Consider the following 22,766-nt stretch of genomic DNA (forward strand, 5'->3'; position numbering starts at 1 on the left):
GTGACCATAGACATGGAATCATATCAATAATATAAATGTATTTCGTATGCATATACGTTAATTTTATGTATAATAAATGAGTACATCATTTTTTATTGAAGTATTAATTACATTTATTTATATATTGTGGTTTTATACAGCGAGTATATATTGTTAATTTTTACAATTGTGTGTACGTATGTGAAAAAAATAGCTTAGTTTTCAATTCTAATAATAGCAATTTTTCTTCAAATATTGCTAATATGCAATATGCGCTAAATAATACAGTACAGAAAATATTTTATCTAAATACATCACATTGGCAGTTATTCTAAGCGATTATAGTAATTACATTATATTTGTTCAAATATTTTTTATATTACAACATTTACATTTTTCTTGCTTTAGTAATATATAGTATCAAAAACGTATACAAAAGTAAAAATATAACTTCATTTTTTCAAAAGTTGCGATATTTTCAATTAGGAAAAAGCTTGTAGAACTGTGTAGTCTTTTACTATATGTTTTGGCTATAAATGTCTGCATAACTAGACTGCTTACTTCGATATGTTTGTTGCTAAGCATGTTCGCATGTTGTAAGATAGTCATCAACTTTCCAAAATTAGGAGGGATTTTATGAAAATAATAAATTTGAAATAATAAATGAAAATAACAAGTATGAAATATAGTTTTCAATTAACATATGAAGAATTTTGTAATTTTTATTTAAAAATTCGGATTTATAAAATTCATTCAGTAGAAAAGTATAATTAAAAAAAAAATAAATTCGTAATTTTTTATGTAATTTTTGTTGTGATCTCATGTGATGTTATATATTAAGTTAATTATTTACATATATAATATAATAATATTATTTATGCATAATAATATAATGTGTGTTTCATTAACATTTATTAAAAAAGTGTTTATTTATTAAATTTAATTACAATATTGAATTTTTTTAAATGTTCTTTCTCTTCGTAAGGAGTTACCGAGAAACTTTTTAGTTTCAAAGTTAAAAAACATTTTGGAAAAAGAAACTTTTTTCATAATACAAAAATCTATATTTTTGCGAAAAATCATTGTGTTGATTTTTTTTAAAACATTTTGAAACTTAGAAATTTTTTATTTTTAATTTTGATTTTAATTTGAAGTAGATTTTTCAAGTTATAAAATCTACTTTAAAATACTTATTTGTTAAATTTTGTCCAATAATGCTACATCCAAGTATAATACTTACAAAAATAATAAAAATATTGAAAAAAATGTCAATGTTTAATGTGTAATTTGAGACCAAAATATTGTAGAGAAAAAACGTCAAAATTTAAAAAAAGTTTTCTCTTTAAAATGCATTTATAAAAACTTCTTTATTATTTTTTTCACCGGGATATTTAAGTTTTTGTAAAATGCGAGAAATCACAAGCATCTCCGAATTTATGAACGGTAATATGTACATAAATGTGTAGTGTTGGTCATAATAAACCCATCACATGCACTCACATAATATACATACAGATAATATGTATAGATGGACATAGAAATTTTCAGCCTCATTTTTATTTCTTTTTGATAATCGAAGTGAGCAGTCTAATTATAGTAATCTTTTGACAATAAGAATTTAAAAAAATGGCAGCATCGATCGTGTGTACTTTTTAATTTGTATTTTTTTTCTCCTTACATTATAGCTCGAGATATAGATATATATATATATATATATATATATATATATATATATATATATCGATTATTAAATACTATGAAATGCTCTTACAATTACTTATGTTTGTATATTTATGCGTATAACATAATCTTGATATATGTAGATTTGTGTATATGATACGTATATTCAAGGAATGTAATAAGTAATATATGCTGCAAAATTATTTTCGGAAGATATCTGAGAGAACTAAAAGATCTCACTTTCATTTATATCATAATAATACATGTTATATGTCGCAGAAAATTACAATAAATGCATATATATTCCTAGTTAATTATCACTTTTTTAACGTATTATTTTGATTTGTTAATTATTGTTGCAAGAAGATACATTTCTGTAACTTGAAAAAACTCGAAATTTTTCTAATACGAAAGTGTAAATATTATTATTTTAAATCTTGTGCTTTTAAGCTGATAAAACTTGTGTAATTTCGTAGCAAGTTTTCCTAACTTATTACATCTCTATAGAATAATATAAATATAATAAACTTATTAAAATCTGCGACTAATATAAGTGTGTAAAACCAATTTTACACACTTATATTAAGAGTTAAATGACTTTGTCCATTCGATATAAAGAAATTACATGGGTGTAAACAATTAATTTAATTAACGGAAACATTGATATGAAAATTATAAATATTTTCAACATATATAACAATCAACAACAATTAAGTTTAAATAGTTCTACGTTTACATATCTCATATATATGTCAAAAAAAGTGAAAGAAAGGTAATAGTGTAATTAAGATATAAACAAATATAATATCAGGAAATGTTGAAAAGAATTACTTAAAGGCATAAAAAGATGCCTTAATTAATATAATATTATGCTAACTTGAAAAGAACTTAGATATTTTTAATTATGAGATTCACATATGAATTATGCATAAAAGGATAAATATGTAAAATATCGCGTGTTTTCGAAGATCTATCGCTTCGCGATATTTTACACGATAAATACCACATTCGAAAAATTTTATATCCTAAAGCTTTAAATTTCAAATTTATAACTATTGCATTTTCAGCACCACTATTCAATTCGCACACAAGCTTCTTCTAATTGTACATACTGAATATCGTCGTTCCACAATTCTCTTCGAATTTGTATACTCATAACAAAAGTATATTTGTAAAAGACTTTCAAAAATTGAAAGAATGTACAAGTGTATATATTCAGTTGTGCAAGCTATTAATATTTTCAAAAGTATTCTCGAACTATTGGTGCTTCTTTATTGAGATTCTCGTCGTATTTATATAAAATTAAGGAGCTTATTCTGTAACTCTTAACGATTGTAACTGTGATCGATAAGAGTTACAGAATAAGTTCCTAAGTATAATGAAGTTATAATATTACAAGGCAAATTTATTCTCTTTAGAAAAAACTTTGAAATACGCGTCGGAAATGTCAAAAAATTAGAGTTCAAGCTCTTCAGCAGTGCGCGAGAGTCTGTGATTATCGATACGTCGTCGTTGACTACGTCTTACAGCATCCGCTCTGCGATATGGTTCGGATCTGAGACCAAGAAGAATATCCTCTAGAGCGCCATTGTACACTTCGTCTTGTTGCAGCAACTTTTTCTCTTGCACTAATCGTGTCTTATTCTTCAATTCGTTTATAACAGCATCCTGATAATATGTAACATAATGTTAATTATAACAGAAAAAATTTTTAATATTTATATCGAAATTCGTGAATCAAAATATCACAATAAGAAAGTTATTTGTAAATTAGGGAGATTAAATTAAAGAAAAGAAATTTAAGAAATTAAAGAAATTTTTCTTTAAATCTAAATTAGAGTTAGAGAGTGAGCTGAAGTTTATCGAAAGGTGAAACAACCCAATCTATATCTCACAAATTTACTGCTTGAAATAAAAATATACACATAACTTTTTTATTCAATTTCTTGAAAACCTTTTTACTGTGATTTTAATTCACAAATTTCTTACTGTTGGTTTAATTTTAATTCACAAATTTCGGAACATCCTAATATGTTTCATAAATATGTAGGGTGTCTAAAATCAGCTATCACCCTTATATAATATTTTGGAAACGATTAAAAATTGAAAAAAACTGCGAAATACATGTCCGCTCATTTCGAAAGGCTGTTCCTTTAAAGGGATTGAGGGAGCGTTGCAGAAGCCCCTCGAAATGATCGAACACGTATTTTGTGATTTTTCATAATTTTGATTTATTTTCAAAATATATAAGGGTGATAACAGACTTTATAAACATCCTGTTTATAATTTATAAATTATTACTATATAAATAAAAATTTTAAACTAAAGTTTTAATAAAATTTTATCGGTTATTATTTTTCAACATATATCGTTTAATATTAAAGTTATATAGGGTGTTCCCAGGTTAGACCACCAAATTTAAAGTGTGAATTTAAAACTTCAACTATAGTTATAACTCAAAAAAATCAATACATCTTAAACGAAGCGTTTGTGAGTAAAAACTTAGAAGAAATTTTTGTTTTAAAGTCCTAAGTTCATATTTTATATTTAGCGATTTGACTTGGAAATTCTCTGTATATATTTATTAAGAAATGTAAAAAAGCAAGATTTGTTAAAATTAATTTCAAATCAAGAAAAATTTAATACAATTTTTATTTGTACATTATTTATACGATATACGAAATTTTATAGCAATGAAAGTAAAGCGGTGATAGAAGAATTTTCTCAGGCAACATCAATACGAGTTAAAACATGCAAATGCGTACTTCGATTGTTATTAATAACTAACAGATGTAATATAAAGAATATGAGTTTATGAAGCACATATGTATACTACTATATCATATTTTTCTTGTTACAAGATAGTTTCGAAATAAAAATAAATTCAAAATGATTTTAGGTAAAGATACACAACTTTGTTAAAAAAAATAAAGATTTTTTAATATTATCTTTGTTCATATTTATATTATTTGTATGTACTATATATACATTTTATATATATATAGATTTATGTGCGCGCGCGCGCGCGCGCACGCACACACACACGCACACACGCACACACGCACACGCACACACACACACACACACACAATCTTTATATTTAATTTATGAATAATAAACTTCTGTATTAATTTATATAAGATATTTAATAATATACCGTTTATAAATAAAATAAATATATTTCAAATTACGCAGTTCAACATAAAAATTATTTTTTTTGTCTCCGAAATGCCGTAATACATGTTTCAAAGATTTTTTTCACGACGAACATGCCGTTGACAGAATTTAGATAATCAGGATTTTGATAAATTAAGATAAATTGTATTTTGTTGTTAACTTATTTTCAGCAAATTATTATTTTTTTGTCGAGTTAATAATGACTTATTTTATCGCATTAATAATGACTATTTGAATTTTAGATTTTCTATATAGTCTGCAGAAAAAGGGCAAGTACATACTTAAAAACATAATATAGCAATAAATGTAATTGTAAATTGAATTTAGCTATAAAAAGTTCAAGCATAAATTTGTATGAATTGTATTATATGTGTTTTTATGTATGTGAGCGAGCGTTTAATTATTTATATACTTAACACAAACTTTTTTTTACGTAGAAACGATAATCATTGTAAATATTGTTTACAATAAAAATAATATTATAGGTAGTTACTTTTTACTTGGATTATAATGGATTGTGTTATAATGGATTGTGTTTTTATAATTTTTTAATAATAAATTTACTTTTAATATTATGTACAAATACATTAATGCTAAAAACAGCTAATTTTATATAAGAAATTTATATATTAAAAATAAAAAAAAAATTAGAGTAATCGCTAAATAAAACTTTAAACCATCGTTATTTTATTGAAAATAATATCAACAATGATAATATCATTCATAATATTTAAATTTATATGTATCTAATAAAATAAAATACTAACTCTGAAAACTATGATGTATTAATGATAAATACTCTATGATGCATTTTATTAATGAGAAAGTTTGATAAACAAATTTTTTGTATGTTGCATGTAATCAGGGTGTTTACTTCTTAAATCTTATTAAAAAATTCCGAGAATTTTCAGATTTTTCTCCAGATATTTTTCAAAATTCAAATAAGATTAGAGAATTTTTTAAAACAATGAAAGATAGGAATTCCATAAGACTATTATTTTCTATAACTGGAGTCACGAAACCTGTAGAAAGGTTCACTACAATAAATATACTAATAGCATCAATGAATTATTGATTATATGTTACAAACAGTATGTTATATTATTTGTTACAAACAGCCGTATTGTTTTCTATTGTTATCCTGATTTTTTTAAATAAAAACTCGAAATATATTTATATATGAGATTGTATATGAATGTACGCGGATGTTTGCTATGCTTATTGCTGATGATTGACATTATCAAGAAGAAATAATTAAAGAAATATTTTCGAAAAAAATAGAATTTAAATTTAAAAATAAAATTCCAAAAATTTTCGTAAGTACTGATAAAATTCAATGAAAATCCAATTTCAGGAAAAAAATCTTCTAAAAATTTCAGATTTTTGCAAATAATAAATACCTTGGTAATGTGTGATATGTATGTAAATATTAAAAATCATATGTTAATAGAAGGAAGTGAGTGAGGACTTACATGTTATGTTTCTACATTGTTATGTTCTGAACTCCAGTTCATTAAGATGGCGATGTAACAGACTCTTGTTCGAGTTACAGCAAAATTTCGGTGACTTTAAATCCAAATAAATATGTAACAAATAAAAAAAAACAGATGTTTATAAAATCTATGTGTTTAAGAAATGGAATAACTATAAAAGGCACGCGTAAAATAATCAGGATCGACGTAATCGTTCAAATTCCTGTAAAACGCCATGCTACATCACAACATGCAAAAAAATGTCTTTTTTATTTATTTTTTTAATAATCTTATTCATTTACTCGCTTCGCTCTATGATACGCATATGTTTATGAAAATATTTATAATTATATCATTTTTAATATAAAGGTTATGAATTAAAGCTTGATATAAAAAAATGATACGTGCTCATTTGGCGATTTTTAATAATTAATTTCTCATTAATTATTGTGAAAATTGCAAAATGTTACAAGACTTTTCATTTCAATTTAGTCCATTTTACCTTTAGATACACGAGCATTTTGTCAAATTAAGGCGATACTCTTTACGTACATATATACATCTTTATAAAAGTACTTATAAAATCATTTATATCTTTCATTATCTTTCTTCGAGTTTTAAGTTTTTTAAAAAAAATAGTAGGCAGCTATTTCGAACCATCGTCTGAATATAAGTATTAAGATATGATTTATTTATTTCTATAAGTTGTGTATAATTACAATGTTATGTAATGAATGTTAATTTTAAATGCATTTATACTATTGATGTTGTAGAAGAGAAAGCTTAGAAAAATATAAATAATAATATATATGTATGTATATGTATGTACAAGGCGTTTTGTTTCACGTAATGAAATATTTCGGAAAATAAGATATGAAAAAATATTTCAAATGAAAGTTGTACAGTCTGAAGGAACACAAATATTAATAAAATTAATTTTCGAAAAAAAATCAATTTTTCAAAATCATATAGAAGATACCGCCATTTTTTTTAAATAAAATAATTTTTTTTAACATAATATGATTCCTTTGAATATTCTGCACATAAAATTATTAAGATAAAGATATAAAAAATCAATAATTTAGGGATTCTATATTTTATATTAACACATTTTAACGTGAAATATTAAATATCTTGTAAACTATTAACCTTTTAATAATCTTAATTCTTTTATGAACAGAATAATGAGAGGAATCAATTGTCGCACAGACAGCACAATTGCTTTTAAAAAAATATGTAAACAAAAAGAATAATTTTTTAAATAAGCAACTATGTGTTTTGTGTATTTTGTGCGCGCGTGCGTGTGTGTGTGTGTGTGTGTTGTGTGTGTGATAATCAATAAAAATTATTTATAATAATTATACAATAAAATAAGTCATATTAATAAATAGATTATATTTAATGGAAAAAAAAAATTATCCAAATAATAATAAAAAACATAGAAATATTTTGAATTTTTTAAATGGAAATAGAGATCAGCAAATATATAGCATTTATGAAAATATATAGTAATAGAAATGTTAAGAAAGCTTATTATTAAAATCGGAGAGGATCAATTAGTTGCGTCATCTTATTAATTTTCACGCGCATGGAATAATATATAATTTGTCTCTGAACATTATAGTGTCACCGGGAAATACAAATGTATAATATAATGATTAATATATTCGACATTTTAAAATGCTTTTTATAAAAAGAAAAACAATACGTAATTTTTGCAATTATAAGAATAACGTGTTTACAAAGCATAAAAGATACGTATATTAAAATAAAAGGTTTTTAAATTGATACATTAGAATATGCTAGGTATTAACAATTTACACATGCAAGATACTAATAATTTAAGTAAAAAAGATTTAATTGTGTGCTTTGATTTCATTCATAAACCTACATAGGGGTTAATACTAAATATACAAAAGTAAAACATTAAAGACATATGACATACCTGTTGTTTCTTTTGATTTAATTTGTTACGTTTTATAACTTCTTCGGAAGTGTTTAAAGCTTCTGCTGCAGCAGCCTCTAATCTACGACGCTGTTCATTTTCTTGATCCGCTGCCTGTAAATACGTTTTATTGTTCAATTTATGCAGTAATAAATAATTTATTAAGACATAACGTAAATACACAATAAGTAAGAAATAATGCCTATAACGATTGAAGCTGAATCTTAAATAGTTTTTAAATAATTCCATGTAATTCTTTATATACCACATTTGTAGTCTCTTAAATTGCGCGCTGAATTGAAGCTCCAGCTTCGTTATAAGTATTATTTTTGTTGTTGTTCATTCAACTTGTGTATTCATTATATGCTATTGCATTTCTAATAAAACTATAGTATACATTAAAAATTTTTATAGTTATTAGAATGTAATTACTAATATACCTTAAATGCTCTCGCGAATCTGACAAGAAGAGAGAAAAAGGTGTTGGCATCAGCTTGTCTCGGGCTTTCTCCAAAAAATTCAACACATTCTCGGAATGCTTCGCCGGCGGTACGTGCGTCAAGTTTTAAACGGCGTAATTTCTCCTCAGAATTATTCAAAAAATCACGCAATACTGTATTGTGTTTCTCTTTGCCGCGTAATTCAAACTCTTTTCGCACAAGGTCCATACCTTTCTCCAGCTCGTGAACATCAGTTGTTATATTCTCTAGTGAAACTGAAATTGTTACATAAATATATATTTTGTGTATATATATATATATATATATATATGCGCGCGTGAGTGTGTGTAGTTGTGCAATAGAAATAAAACATTTTAAATGAAACATTTTAAATAAGAACAGAATGTAAATCGAATTTTATACCAAACACTATTTCATTAACTTATTTTTATATAATTTGTAATTAAATACGAAGATTCCTATACTATAGATCAAATAAGATAATCAAATAAGACGTACCTGTCGCAGCTTTGTCGATGTACATTAACTCTGATTCAAAATTTATAAGTTCTGGAAACTTGACGCGTATCGTGGCAACAATATAATGCAAAAGGCACATCCTTTTATCAGTCGATTTCGTATCTAATAATGTATCTAAGCTTTGTAATTTGAAGCCATACGCAGGGCCCCGTTTGCTACTATTTAGGTAGTTACCAAAGGCAAGAATAATTTCTAATACTGATCTTAACTTCTTTGAACTCTTAACCGAACTGGATGCAGATATCACAGCATGTATTTGTGGCGTAATGAGATGTAAATTGTCAAAAAAGTTTCCTATATAATTCATAATTGACAATTTGGTAGATATTCTTTCGACTTTACCAAGTTGCATCAAAAATTTATCTTCTTCAGTCAACAAATTGACATTCTTCTTTTCTATAATATATTCGCGGTAAGCCTTAATCTGAAATTAATTTATATTATTTTATTGATATTGTATAAAGTGAGATATTTTAATAATATCAAATATAGAGCAAGCGTACTTCTTGATCCGTAGGCACCATACGTTGCAATAATTCTACATTTTCAAGCGAAAGGATTTTTAAGTCGAGAGCATTCACCGCCATTATTACTTTCTCGATTGGCATTTCCATTTTTCGGCGAGATATAGCTAAAGTTGGAAGAAGAGTGAGAAATAAGTAAAAAATTTATTTCTACGTATCACATATTATCTTATGATAAATAATTTATTTACCAATATTTCGTAATCTTGTATGCTCCAAAAGTGATACGTTTTCGGATTTCTTAAATCGTTTACTCGGAAAGTTTTGAAGTCCATCGATTTCACTGTTACCATTGGCTACGTGTCCACTCATGCCGATCTTAAATCGCTCTTCAAAGTCAGAAAAGTCGATTTGATTATGCAAACGATCGTCATCCAGCTCATTGAAGATAGTACCCCGTACTTGATTAGGTTTAAGAGCAATCCAATTAAGTGTCGGAAGCTTGTACTTTGTTTGGACCTGAGAGAATGTAATCTTATGTTAAGTCAAAGCAATAATTCGGGAAAAAACAACGAAACGATATAATTTCTTGCAATAAAAAAAGAGCATAATGATCAATAAACAATGCACGTTTTACTAAAAAATATATTAATATATTCAACATTGATTATTCAAGTGTTAATGCAATATAGAAATGTAGAATAAATGAAATTATACTTTTCGTTTGATGGTCATTGCTCCATTGGGTGCTTGCATCATGCCGGCAGGTGGTGGAGGTATCGGAACAGTCGGTGGTAACTTATGATCTCCCAAAGAAAGAGGTGCCATAGGAGGCGGCGGCGGACACGGTGGAGGAGGTGGAGGTGGTGGTGCAGGAGCCGCTGGAAGCACTTCATGCGACGTCGGTGACGGTGTCGAGGTGAATATCTCTGATGTAATATTATCCGAATTATTTAGAGGACTTGTTGCGGTGCCATTTCGTAGACTAGCGGCTGAAAAATCGATAGACATTTGAATGAGATTTCGCTTTTGTTGTTTATTAGTTATCATATAAATACTTCGATCTAAGATACCTGACGAGCCTTTCGTTAGTGTTCCCGTGAGAGTTTCCAACTCGATAATTTTGTTCTCCAGGACACTCTGTCTTCGGGCAGAATCTTGCCTTTGCCTCTTTAAAGCTGCGAGTTCTTCTTCCACTGATCTACGCGTTTCCAAAGCCTCGGCATAATCCATTTTAATCGCACCTAACTCCGTCTCCAATTCCGCCAATTTTGCTAACGATTCTCTTTCTAATTCTGCCATACGATCATGTGCCTGCGTCAAATGCAATTAATTATACACACACACACACACACACACACACACACACACACACACACACACACACACACACACACACACACACACACACACACACACACACACACACACACACACACACACACACACACACACACAATTATATAAATAACCATTAAAGAATAAAGGTTCAAAGAAATAAATCAATAATTATAATAAAGTCTGTAGGATCAATACAGAATGTGTAAAAATTATATTGATAGGAATTGAATACAGATATTTCGATCCTCAATTTGGGTGTTCTTCAGTATAATATTGACGAATAATGATTTCGCTTTACCGTAAAGCATTAGAAATGTCAATTTAAAAAATTGCAAAGCAATATCGAATTCGAAACATCGTAATAATAATGTCAAAGAATAAAAATTATCAAATAGTTCAGTATTTACTTAAATACTTAAATCGTAAATCGGAAATTAAAATTGAAATGTTAAAAGATTGTGTAACTATTGTACTTTAATAAAAAATCAATTAAATATATATTCGTATATATATAAAAAAAACATTAATTAAACAAATTCTAGTGCATTTTTATATAAAGCTCTTTCTATAAATTGGATTTTATGGATTATGTGTTTAGACCATTTTTTCCTAGTGGCTTTATATAGAAAAAATAAAAGTTTATATTGCTTACATGACCAAGTTCATCTTCTAATTCTGCTACTTTTTCTAATGCTGCAGTCTTTGTTTCACTATCCTCCATTAAGGCAGCTACATCAAACACGTTATCTAAGTAAGCTGAGATTTGAACCTAAAACACAAGATAATGTATGATAATTTATATAAAAAATATAAAAGTGAAATTAATAAAACTAAAATTATTATCAGGCATAATATTTCACTTAACAATTGGAAAATATTTATTTATTCTGTATTATACAAATATTGATTGCTATTAATTTATTAAAATAGTTATCATATCGTATATGATAACAGATATCTTGATCGTTATTAAATTATATGTGAAAACAAGAATAAAATTTTTTTCTGCCAGATATCTATCGTCTTATTTTTTTTGCTCCTTTACTGATTAAAAGAGACAAACTTAAAAATATTTATTTATTACAATCAGTGCATTGTTTATAAAATTTTATATTAATAATTTAATTATATTAATAAATTTTATACACATTCACAATTTACTAACCTGTAAATCTTCGCTCTCTGTGTGTCTGAGCTTCTCAAGATATTCGTCTAATCCAAGCTTTGTGAATTCATACTGTAGATGTACTCTGAAGTTCATATCTTCTACCGAATGCACGACAATATTGACAAATTGCATACAAGCAACCATAAACTCTATATGGAAACTATCATATTGAGTAAAATATTCCATAAGTGTCGTAAATCTTCTCCTCTCAGAACACATTTCTTTGAAGTTGTCAAACGCTGACAAAATGATCTCGTGGCCACCCTTCACTAAACAGATTGCAGCGAGAAGTTCCAATACTAAAGCTTTCGTCCTGAAATAGAGTGATACATTTATTGTAATGGCTAAATCATGAGAGTAATTATACAAAATATAATATACAGGAAGTCCGGTAAGTTTTACAAAGCGCTCGTATAGGTAGACTAAACTGAGTCGAAAAGTCCTATCATTTTGCAATTTTCGCAATAATTTATGAGAAATTAATTAATAAAGATCATCGAACGAGGTAGTTTACTTAGATGCTTTGGTGTGTGGCTGATGCATTTGAGCAACCGACACTTATTACATCTGCCAAAATCTTATGATAAAAGGCTGGCAGATTATTTTTCTTATATCATATATAATAAACTATTATTGTCTCAAATTCCAACTTTACTGAAATAACACAACTATCTATATCGTATTTTTTTACATATTTGAGGGCAGATACTGGGGATATCGTCCCAACAGTTCGCTAACCGACTGTCATTTTATCACTTTTTATATCATAAAATATAAATAATAAAAAAATTACTTTTGCTATTAAATAAATATTTTATTTTTCTTGACAAAGTAAAATAGCTCCCGTCGGTCTCTGTCCCGAAAGATTGACGGCAGACTTCCGTTTTAGCAATCTTAAATATAAAAATGACGAAAAAATTGATAAACCAAATTGAAATGACACAATGCAAAAAATGTTCACTGGCTCCTGAATTATTATGCATAAGCGGCGAAAAAAAACAATTACTCCCATGCTGATCATATCTTGCACGCTTGCATTTGATAGTAAATTGAGCGGATGCGCGCTTATTCGGCGATCTTTCGAATATCTCAAAAATTGCAAAATGGTATTTTTCGTCTCAGTTTAGTCTGTTGTATTTGCACACGAGTGCTTTGTCAAAATTTATCCTGTTATAAAAAGATAAAGATTTTTAAACGATAACCCTTTCAGGAGAAATTATGCAGTTCTTGAGCAAAAACTTATAGTAATTTGAATATAAAATGAATAAGTTGTTACAATACATTACGGAGATTGTTACATGTTTAAAATTATTTCTAAACAATACGAGATAATAATAGACAATACATGTGTGTGATGAGTGTGACTTACCTCAGACTTTTGTGAATTAAACTTAATGCAATGCAGTTGATAGCTTCTCTGTGTTGAATAACCATATTAAATCCATACTGTGAAAAATCGATATAAATATATTCATACATTTTATTATACGTAAGCGACGTTTCAATGACATTCAATCCGAACGAAAAAAATCAAATCTTTTTCAAAGAGATGTTTTACCCTTTAAAAGTGACTTAGCACATATAAAAAAATACGTATCTCTTATTTTGGTGTGAAGAACAACATATTAAGAGTTCATTAAAATCGAAAGGTTATATATTCAATCTTTTCCTTGTCAGAGAAAACAAGAAGATACAAATTGACCATAGACAAATAAAGTCCAAAGATCTATTTTATCAACAAGTAGATAAATATTCCAAAATTTTTTAATAAATTATAAGTAAAAAATCCAATATGTACACGTTGAAACTCATATCTATATAAGATAATGTTATTTTTAATTTACATAAAATAATACATGTTATTTAATTTTAGTAAAAATATACAAGTTCGTTATACAAAAATATTATAGTTTATATAATTTGTGTAACTTCCTTTTCTAATTATTGATATGAACATGTTAAAATGATAAAATTAAGAGTCACAATCTTTTTGGATTTTCGAATGTTAGAATTAATCTTAAACAGCTACTTGCATGCGAATTAATATTTACCTTATTGTTCATGATGGCACGCATGCACAGTATGCAAACATGAATATCATCCTTTGCTTCACCCATATTTAGGCGTGCCACATGTCGAGATCTCCTTTTGACCCCAGGACTATCTTTAAGCTCGTGAAGAGGTGGCCTCAAGCATCCGTTGTTTAATGGTGAGGTATCAGTGCCCGCTGTGTTAATATTATTATCGATTTATTATTTCTAAAATCTACGATAAGCCAATTTGTCATAAGAACATTAATATCTAATTATCTTATATACACAATATTCATTCGATAATCTTTATGTAAATATCTTAAACTACTTAGACTTTTTATTTAAAAATGGACTTTTATTAAAAAAGAGAGAAAGAGGAAATTTTTTTATTCACAAAAATATTTTCCACGGATAGTAGTGTGAACTTTAATAATACTATTGTAGCAATCCGTGATTAAACGAAAAAAGCAGGTATTTATTTTTCCAAATAAATGTAGTTCGACTTATTAAAATATTAATTATCTTTATATTATATACCTATTGTGCATAATTTATCGTAAATATATATTATCGTAAACATTATATTATTAGAAACGTCATAAGGAAATCTTATGACGTAATCGATCAATTGATTTCAACAAAATTCATTATAGCGATTGGCATTGACGTCAAGTGATACTGAGCAAATAGATAAGGTGCGCCTCTCAAGCGTTTAAAAAAATGTTTCGAGTATAATAAGTGCAGCTAATAAGCAAGTTCGAATAGACCGCTTGATCGAAAAGTTCTTGGCACAGTGCGCTTGACTAGTAATCTCTCGACCTTGCTGATTTAAATCCCAAAATTTTTTTCTAAGTAAAATACAATTATTGCACAAAATTAATCACATAAATTAATACATCTCGTCTATTTATTGTATATTACAAAGCATTTCTTTCCGTTTGTATTCTCTGCCCAGAAAATGTGTTTAATAAATGATTACTATATGCACAACATGAATAAATGTGAAACATTTTATTCATTAGAAATAAATAGAGTACATATTATATGTTATATTTGTCATAAAAACAAGCAAAGCAATCATTGACACGACATCTTGCATATCGTACAAAAACTGCGTTTTTACAGTTATATGATTGTTTTAAAACATCATGAGAAAAATACACTTCATTTACATTCATGAATACTTCTCTTTCATCTGTCAGTTTTGACGCAAACCATGCATACCGTAACATTTTCAAAAATCGAAACGGACAACTGATGATGTATTGAATGAATTTTAATGAATTAGATACAATCTTCATGAAATCTTATTTCTCGTTTTTACTCCATTAAAAACAAACAGTTCTGCACAAATGCTTGATCAAAATTTTTACCTGCTTAAAAATATACGTCACACGTTGACGTAAAGATGCGAGATTAATAGTGCATGTTCTTATACCGTCATCGTTACAAATAATTTCATCATACAATAAGATTTTATTTAATTAGCCCACGAATTTATTAATAAGAGAAATTTCTTCTGGTGCTAATGCTTTTTTATTTTGTGTAATAATTATATTCTAAAAAATTCAGGATTTGAACCAGCAACGTCGATGTTATTAGTCAAGCGTTATGTATATTTAATAAACTATAGGATAGATCCTCCGATTTTACTTTTTTAATTTTCTTCTATAAAGTTCTTACCGGTTTGCAATTTTTCTTCAGAATTTGTGTAGGATTCCAAAAGTCGTTGCTCATGTCGCATCATTAATAACCTAAAGCTGAGATAGTCTATCAAAGCATCCAAGCCTTGATTTTCTTCGTCTAAGAATTCTCTCACCCATCTACAACAATGTTCGGTTCAAAATACAGATGTTCGGAAAGCCGATTCGCGAACAAATAAACGTACAACACTATTAGCATAATTATTTATGTGATCAATGACTAATACAATGGGATATACAAATAATACAATGGGATAATTACATTGCACAAAATGAAACAGAATATAATATATGCAGTTGCAATCTTTCTCTCCTTCATTTCAGATATTAAAAAATTTCAAATGCTTCGATAATTTTAAATTCCAAGAGTCCGAAAATTTACACTCATTTAAAATCATCCTTTGATAACGTATTTGAAAGAAGAATATAAATATCGTAATTACACTTTATCCGCCCGATATCAACTTTTAAAATTTTTTAAAAGTGGTTGTGACGAGAACACGTCTCTCTATTATTTTTCCAAGAAAGTTGGCGAAGTTAGATCTTATCGGAATAAGGTGTAGATTTAAAGTTATGAATTTTGAAAGGTATAAGTAGCAAAATTTTTAAGGTTTTCAGAGCAAATATGACAATATCACAAATGCACACGCACGCACGCACATACGCACGTGCGTTCGACCGCACCCATCCACACGCACACACGTGTTCTGGACGCCCTTAACAGTCATCGTAAAAAAACTAATAATCATTTAATTCTTCGCATTAAAACCCTCATCCTTAAGGCACAGCAAAGTAATATCAAGTTATATTTTATTTGGATTCCCTTTCGTAGTGGCATTCTTAGCAAATCGAAATAGTAGAACTAATTAGTCAAACGTGCCATACGGGAAGGTATCTAATATTTTAAGGTTCTCTACTCGGATCTTTATTCTATTCCCAAATCTTATTTGAAAAACAGCTTTGATAAATACATTGAACGCTCGTCATCAATCAAAGGCGAATTTAATTTTAAGAATATCTATTCCAAGAACAAAAAACCTTGGTTTTGTTGTATGCATCTCATACCCAGTTCTACGTTAAAGTTTTAGAAGTAACTACTTCAATCTCGATTACAGCCTCTCCCGCAAAAATATCATTGACGATCCTTCCTATATATGTAGATATTCTATTTCACGACTCCATGTATTAGTTGCTGCCCATTTACACCGATTCTCAGATAATTCTCACTTGTGACGTCATGACTCAGTTGAATGCGCGTTCCTTTTGCATTATGACAAATGAGATTTAACTGAGTTTTTGCCTATAATCTGCACAAGATCGAGACCGTGTGTTTTAATGAATTTCGTAAATTCACTTTAAAATGAAGTTCTGAACCTGTGTTGTCATGTGATAACTTTTTACCAAAGTAAGCAAATAATGACATCATTAATATGAGTATAAAGTACTCAGTTCACTTCAGATTCAGTTTCATTTATGTGTAAATGGGAAGCAACTATCATCTTTAACTATCTTCCGACTGAACCCCACACACACTTCCGCTACGCTCTGCTTTGCAAGAGCCTATCAATTCTGAAAATAATCTTCATTACAGTATCCATGTGCTACATAATCCCTCAACTAAAATTTGCCTCTTATTCGTGAGCTTTGATAAAGCCTGTAACCGCAATCTATGACTCATATTCGCGCGGCTCTCACTTGCGGTATTTGCGCAGGCGCTTCGGCTCCTGCTCCTGACCTTTTCGTCCCATCCCAGCGACGGATATCATGCCGCTTACCGCGAAGTTTTGGAGCCACTGCCGGTTCCCTATCGGCTGATGACTTATGTTGCCATCCAAGGCACTTGAGATTTTTCCTTGTACACTCTATGTCGTCTCTCAATAAAACCTGTGACGAAATCTCCTTACATTGGAGATAGGAGCAAATTAAAAAAGAAAAGCAGCCACTGAGTCAAACAAAGATGAAAAACTTGAACAAATCATATAAGTATATATAATGCCTATATAAAAAAAAATCTCTCCTTACAATTTATTTCTGTTGATCAATTCTTCAAATTAAGATTCTTTATGAAGATTTAAAAACTTCGCCAAATTCCTTGGGGAAACGATAGAGATCCATGTCTCCGATACAAACCTACGTAATTTTTGGAAAATTTTTGCGACCACACTGTTAAATTTTTTGGAGTGAAATTTCATTCCAAAAGAGTTAAAATACTGCCACTATTAAAAAAGAGTAAAAAATTTGCACTCTTGAATAAGAGTGGCAGATTTTTAATCTTTTTTTGGAGTGAGATTCATTCCAAAGAAAAGAAATCTCACTCCTTTTTTAGAATGAATCTTATTTCAAAAGTGTGAAATCTCTCTCCCCCTAAAAAAGTGAAAAATTTGTACTCTTTAATAAGAATGAAAATCTGCCACTCTTATTAAAGAGTACAAATTTTTCACTCTTTTTCAATAATGGCAGTAATTTTTAACTCTTTGAAGTGAGATTTCACTCCAAGAAATTTAAAGAGTATCAAAAATAGTTTATTAAGAATACAATTTAAAAAAAAATTTTCATAAGATAGCCGAAATAAAATGTGTATTAAGATAGTAAAATTATTCAAGCTGAATAAATTATTATGATGGTTAAATAATTATTAGAGTCAGTTCTTACTCAATATGATTTGTGCGTAAAGATATTTCCAAGTCACGCAATACTTGAGTCGATGTAGATTCTCCGACCATTTTTCTTTTCTGGAAGAACATAAGGAAACGATACGACTGTGTAATCATTAGTATCTGTTTGATAATGAACTTCTTACGGATGAATCCAATTATCATTTTAAAAAAGATAAAGAAATTTAATATCTCTTAAGTAGGGGTTAATCAAGCTAGAGATCATTTGCTAACTTTATAATTCTATAATCCATTTTATCGAAATGATAAAAACAACAATACATGTCAAAGTAATAAAACAAAATTTTCGACTTTAATATGATTATTTTCATTGTTACACAATCACAAGTTAGCACGCTGCTATTAAAATACATTGCAAATTAACAAAAATGACAAATCTTATATTATTTATAAATAAATAGTGGGAGATATTCCTCTTTTTATATGATGAATTCAGTTGTCCAATCCGATTAAGTACATTATATTCAAGGCAGTTAACTCTCCCTGATGACCAGACCGTCAATTTGAGAAATTTATTCTGGTTCGCCAACCATTGTACAGTCGTAATAAACGCATTGTAGAGTAGGATAAATCCGGTACATATGTCGCACCTAACAAAAACTTAATTTATTACTATTTACTATGTTTATATAAATTATATATTAGCAAAAATTTTGCTAAATTTTGTACTGTTTACTACCATGAAAAAAATATTAGGAATCTGAAATACTTGTTTTTCATATTAAAAAAAAATTTTGAAATCTGCATTTTTGCCATATATCCCGTGGGATGGAACATAAGATTACTCATAATGTGGAATATACGACTCATGAAATAATGCTTATAAATAAGATAAAATGACACAATAACTTATAAAATGTGTGCTTTGCCAATGTTGCAAAAAAATAGTTATCACAATTACTTTTTGTTCTCAGTTTGAATAATAATATAATATGAGTTAAAAGCTAGTAGAAGCGGATACTTTTCAAACTACGTATGAATTAGCATCAAGATTTTTCGCATTATTGAAAAAGTCTCCGACGTTCAAAATCACATTGCGTGTATAATTTTATTTGTGATGAAATGGCTAATTTGAGAAGTGAAGTAAAGGGATTATATATATTCAATTTTGGGAGAAAACAGTTCAAAAAAAGAAATTAATTTGTGTTACAGTATGCATGGATGTATATTTTACAATGCATGTATTATGACAATATAACGTAGAACCGGAATAAATTTCTTAAATTGATGATTTGGCCAACAGGGTGAATCAATCGTTTGAAATAATGTACTCGATCGGACAATTGAATTTAAATTCATGATATAAAAATATCTCGCACCATTTATTTATAATAAATAATAGAATTTATTATTTTTGTTAATTTACAATATATTTTATGACAGCATTATAATTGTGTAAAACTGAGGATAACTATATTAAATGTCGAAACATTTGTTTTATTAGTTTGACCTGTATTGATATTTTTATCACTTTCGTATGAATTACAGGATTATAAAGTTAACAAATAACACCTAATTGTGTCAGTTTGAGTCCCACGCGATTACTGAAGAGTTAAAATAAGCATACGCAATCAACATATCTTTAAGATATATTAATTTTTGCTTGAAAAAATGAATATATAAAAATGAGTATATTACTATATGTATAAATGAAAATGCGCACGCACATGGTACGTGTTAATGGGGGGAAAAAAATATAAAAAATATATTTAAAAACATACTCGATGGCTTCGTGATGCTGTAGGATCCAGATAAGTACGTAATTTCGCCAAGTAATGGGACGGTGGATCTTTAGCTTGTACTCTTTCCTGCAAATATAAATGTTTCATTATGACTAACTTATTTATATGAATCTAATTCAATTATAATTCTCAATTTCTTATAAATATAATTTGACATTTAAACTTTTTCTTTGCTAAAGAATTAATTTTGAAACCATAGCCAGACGATAAATTGTCTTTTCGGTCTGTGTTAATATTGAATTTCTAATTTTAATTTCTATATTTATAATTAAAATTATACATTGGAGAGATTGGAAGAATAGTCAATTTACGGATGAAAGAATGTCAACATGATGTTAGATGAAACTATGTCACATAGTTAGCATTATCAGAACACAACATTGAAATGGGACATCAAATATTGTTTAGTAAAATAATAATAGTCACTCATCATATTTTCCAAGAAAAAATAGAGAGACTATAGAGATACAAAAACATTCCAATAATCTAAACAGAGATAATGGTAATTTAGATAGAATATGGAAGACTATTCTCCCGGTCATCGACTTATTTTCCCTTTTCTCCATTCTCTTCCCTCATTCTTCTTCTACCTCTAAACAGCGATATAAAAGGAACCCCTATATAAAAGAAATCCCTTGGAAAAGCAACTCAGCATCAGGCTGCTTTTCCTGATAAAGTGAATTGCAATGTTCGCGAAATGTTGGCATTCTAATAATGGATTTAGATGCGGAGATAATCTTTGAAACGCATAGCCTTTGTATCATAAAAATATATAACAAGAATATGATAGTATAAAGAATAAATAAATAGGAGCAAAGTGTTTTATATATTCCTGCGGAACTGAGTGAGTCTTTGGTCTTTGAGATTTTTCAACATTTGTCTTTTTAGAGGGTATAAAAATGATTCGGATGTTATACTTGTTTAGTATGCCCCATTTATTGTTCCTTTAACATATGGGAGAATAAAAAGAATACTTTTGTCTAATTGTGTGATAAGATTCGTCATCTTATCTGTATGTTTGATTATTTTATTTATTTATCATTCCATTTTTATCATTCCATTTTTCTGTAAGATTTGTTTTAGATAGTTGAGTTCTGCTTCTAGGTGTTCTTTGTCTCTTCAAAGATGGTGAATGCTGTATGCGCAAGTAAGTTAATTTCTGACTGCCTTTGTGCTGAATGATGATGTGATTCTGCATATAAATATAACTATCTCTCTCTGTGTGTGTGTGTGTGTGTTTGTGTGTGTGTGTGTGTGTAGGTTTTCTGTACACTTGATGACCTAAGGACCACTTCGACTAACTCCAATTCCAATTAACTTTGATCAACGATTAGGCCACTGAAAACTAATTGCATTTATCATTTCACTTAAAGACAGATGCGATTGGTCAATTCCAATGGACTAATCAATTAAAGTTAATCGGAGTTGATCGAAATGGCCCTAATATATCACCAGCTTTTAGTGAAAAGCACATTCAGAAAAGGGGAATTTTCCTTTTTCTATATCTATATAGTAAAGCGGATATTAGGGTGTCAGTTGTTGAGAAAAATAAGGAATTTACGAAGCTTAGTTCTGCCATGTCTCCAAATCATAAATAGGAGGAAATCGGGACATCATGGGTCACAAATAACAAATCAAATATGCTTTAAAACGTAAGATTTTTTAATAATCTCATTTTTTTATATAATTAAGGAATTATATATTTTTTATTTATTGAGTATTTTTAATAAATATTTGTTTGTTTTGAAATAAAAATGAAACTACATTTTTATTAAAAAAAAATCAATTTTTTAAGAAATGACCCATAATGTTTCCGGGCATGGGAAATTTATAATACGTCCACATACGTTATATTTTTTTTGCATCGATTACATCGATTTCAATCATTGCTCTATCTACACAATTACTATCTAAATCTTTATTTTAAGATTATTCTAAATTTTATATATATATATATATACATATCTACTCACTTGATCACATATGATGTCCCATTTTTTTTCATTGTCATATTGTTTTAACAGTTTCGCCTTATCCGGTGGTAGATCCATGGAGGCCTGCACAGTATAAGAAACATTGTATCCATTATTTTAATCTATCAGCATATACGAATTCTATTTTATTAATTTTATTTTGTGTAATTTTTTTAATGTTACAAATATAGAAAATATGATTTCCTATGTTTTTTCTACTTATTATTATAATAATTCAAATTAATTAATATTTGTCTAAAAAAATTTTAAATATAAATTATTGATGAAACAGAAATAATTTTTTGAATTAATAATTATTTGAATTAAAACAACCAAATTTTAAAAGACTCAAGACATTTTTTCATTTCTTTTTGAATATGTATTAGTAGAATTTCAGATATCTTAAAAACAATGAATTTTTTTGTATAAAAATG

At 28.0% G+C, this 22,766-nt stretch overlaps 1 protein-coding gene across 3 annotated transcripts in view; it reads right to left on the reverse strand.

The window, feature by feature from the left end:
- Positions 1 to 88: 88 nt before the first annotated feature.
- Positions 89 to 22,766, reverse strand: part of Frl (formin-like protein) — a 29,712-nt gene continuing 7,034 nt past the window's right edge. The window contains exons 2-18 of one of the 3 annotated variants that reach the window (XM_011058202.2): positions 22,333 to 22,416; positions 20,339 to 20,425; positions 18,595 to 18,701; positions 15,923 to 16,062; positions 14,258 to 14,433; positions 13,576 to 13,652; positions 12,204 to 12,519; positions 11,691 to 11,807; positions 10,771 to 11,011; positions 10,415 to 10,689; positions 9,949 to 10,216; positions 9,737 to 9,864; positions 9,213 to 9,657; positions 8,694 to 8,968; positions 8,254 to 8,367; positions 6,309 to 6,402; positions 3,202 to 3,327 (exon numbers count right to left, since the gene is read on the reverse strand). In XM_011058202.2, coding sequence (XP_011056504.1) covers positions 6,328 to 6,402; positions 8,254 to 8,367; positions 8,694 to 8,968; positions 9,213 to 9,657; positions 9,737 to 9,864; positions 9,949 to 10,216; positions 10,415 to 10,689; positions 10,771 to 11,011; positions 11,691 to 11,807; positions 12,204 to 12,519; positions 13,576 to 13,652; positions 14,258 to 14,433; positions 15,923 to 16,062; positions 18,595 to 18,701; positions 20,339 to 20,425; positions 22,333 to 22,416 — 2,925 coding nt within the window. In that variant the 3' untranslated portion in view covers positions 3,202 to 3,327; positions 6,309 to 6,327. Of the gene's footprint in view, positions 3,328 to 6,308; positions 6,403 to 8,253; positions 8,368 to 8,693; positions 8,969 to 9,212; positions 9,658 to 9,736; positions 9,865 to 9,948; positions 10,217 to 10,414; positions 10,690 to 10,770; positions 11,012 to 11,690; positions 11,808 to 12,203; positions 12,520 to 13,575; positions 13,653 to 14,257; positions 14,434 to 15,922; positions 16,063 to 18,594; positions 18,702 to 20,338; positions 20,426 to 22,332; positions 22,417 to 22,766 lie in introns of all 3 variants that reach the window. The other 2 variants (XM_011058200.2, XM_011058201.2) reach the window with 2 other exon arrangements.

Source organism: Acromyrmex echinatior, chromosome 19 (assembly GCF_024713525.1).
Source record: "Acromyrmex echinatior isolate Ae372 chromosome 19, ASM2471352v2, whole genome shotgun sequence".
NCBI classification, from domain to species: Eukaryota; Metazoa; Arthropoda; class Insecta; order Hymenoptera; family Formicidae; genus Acromyrmex; species Acromyrmex echinatior.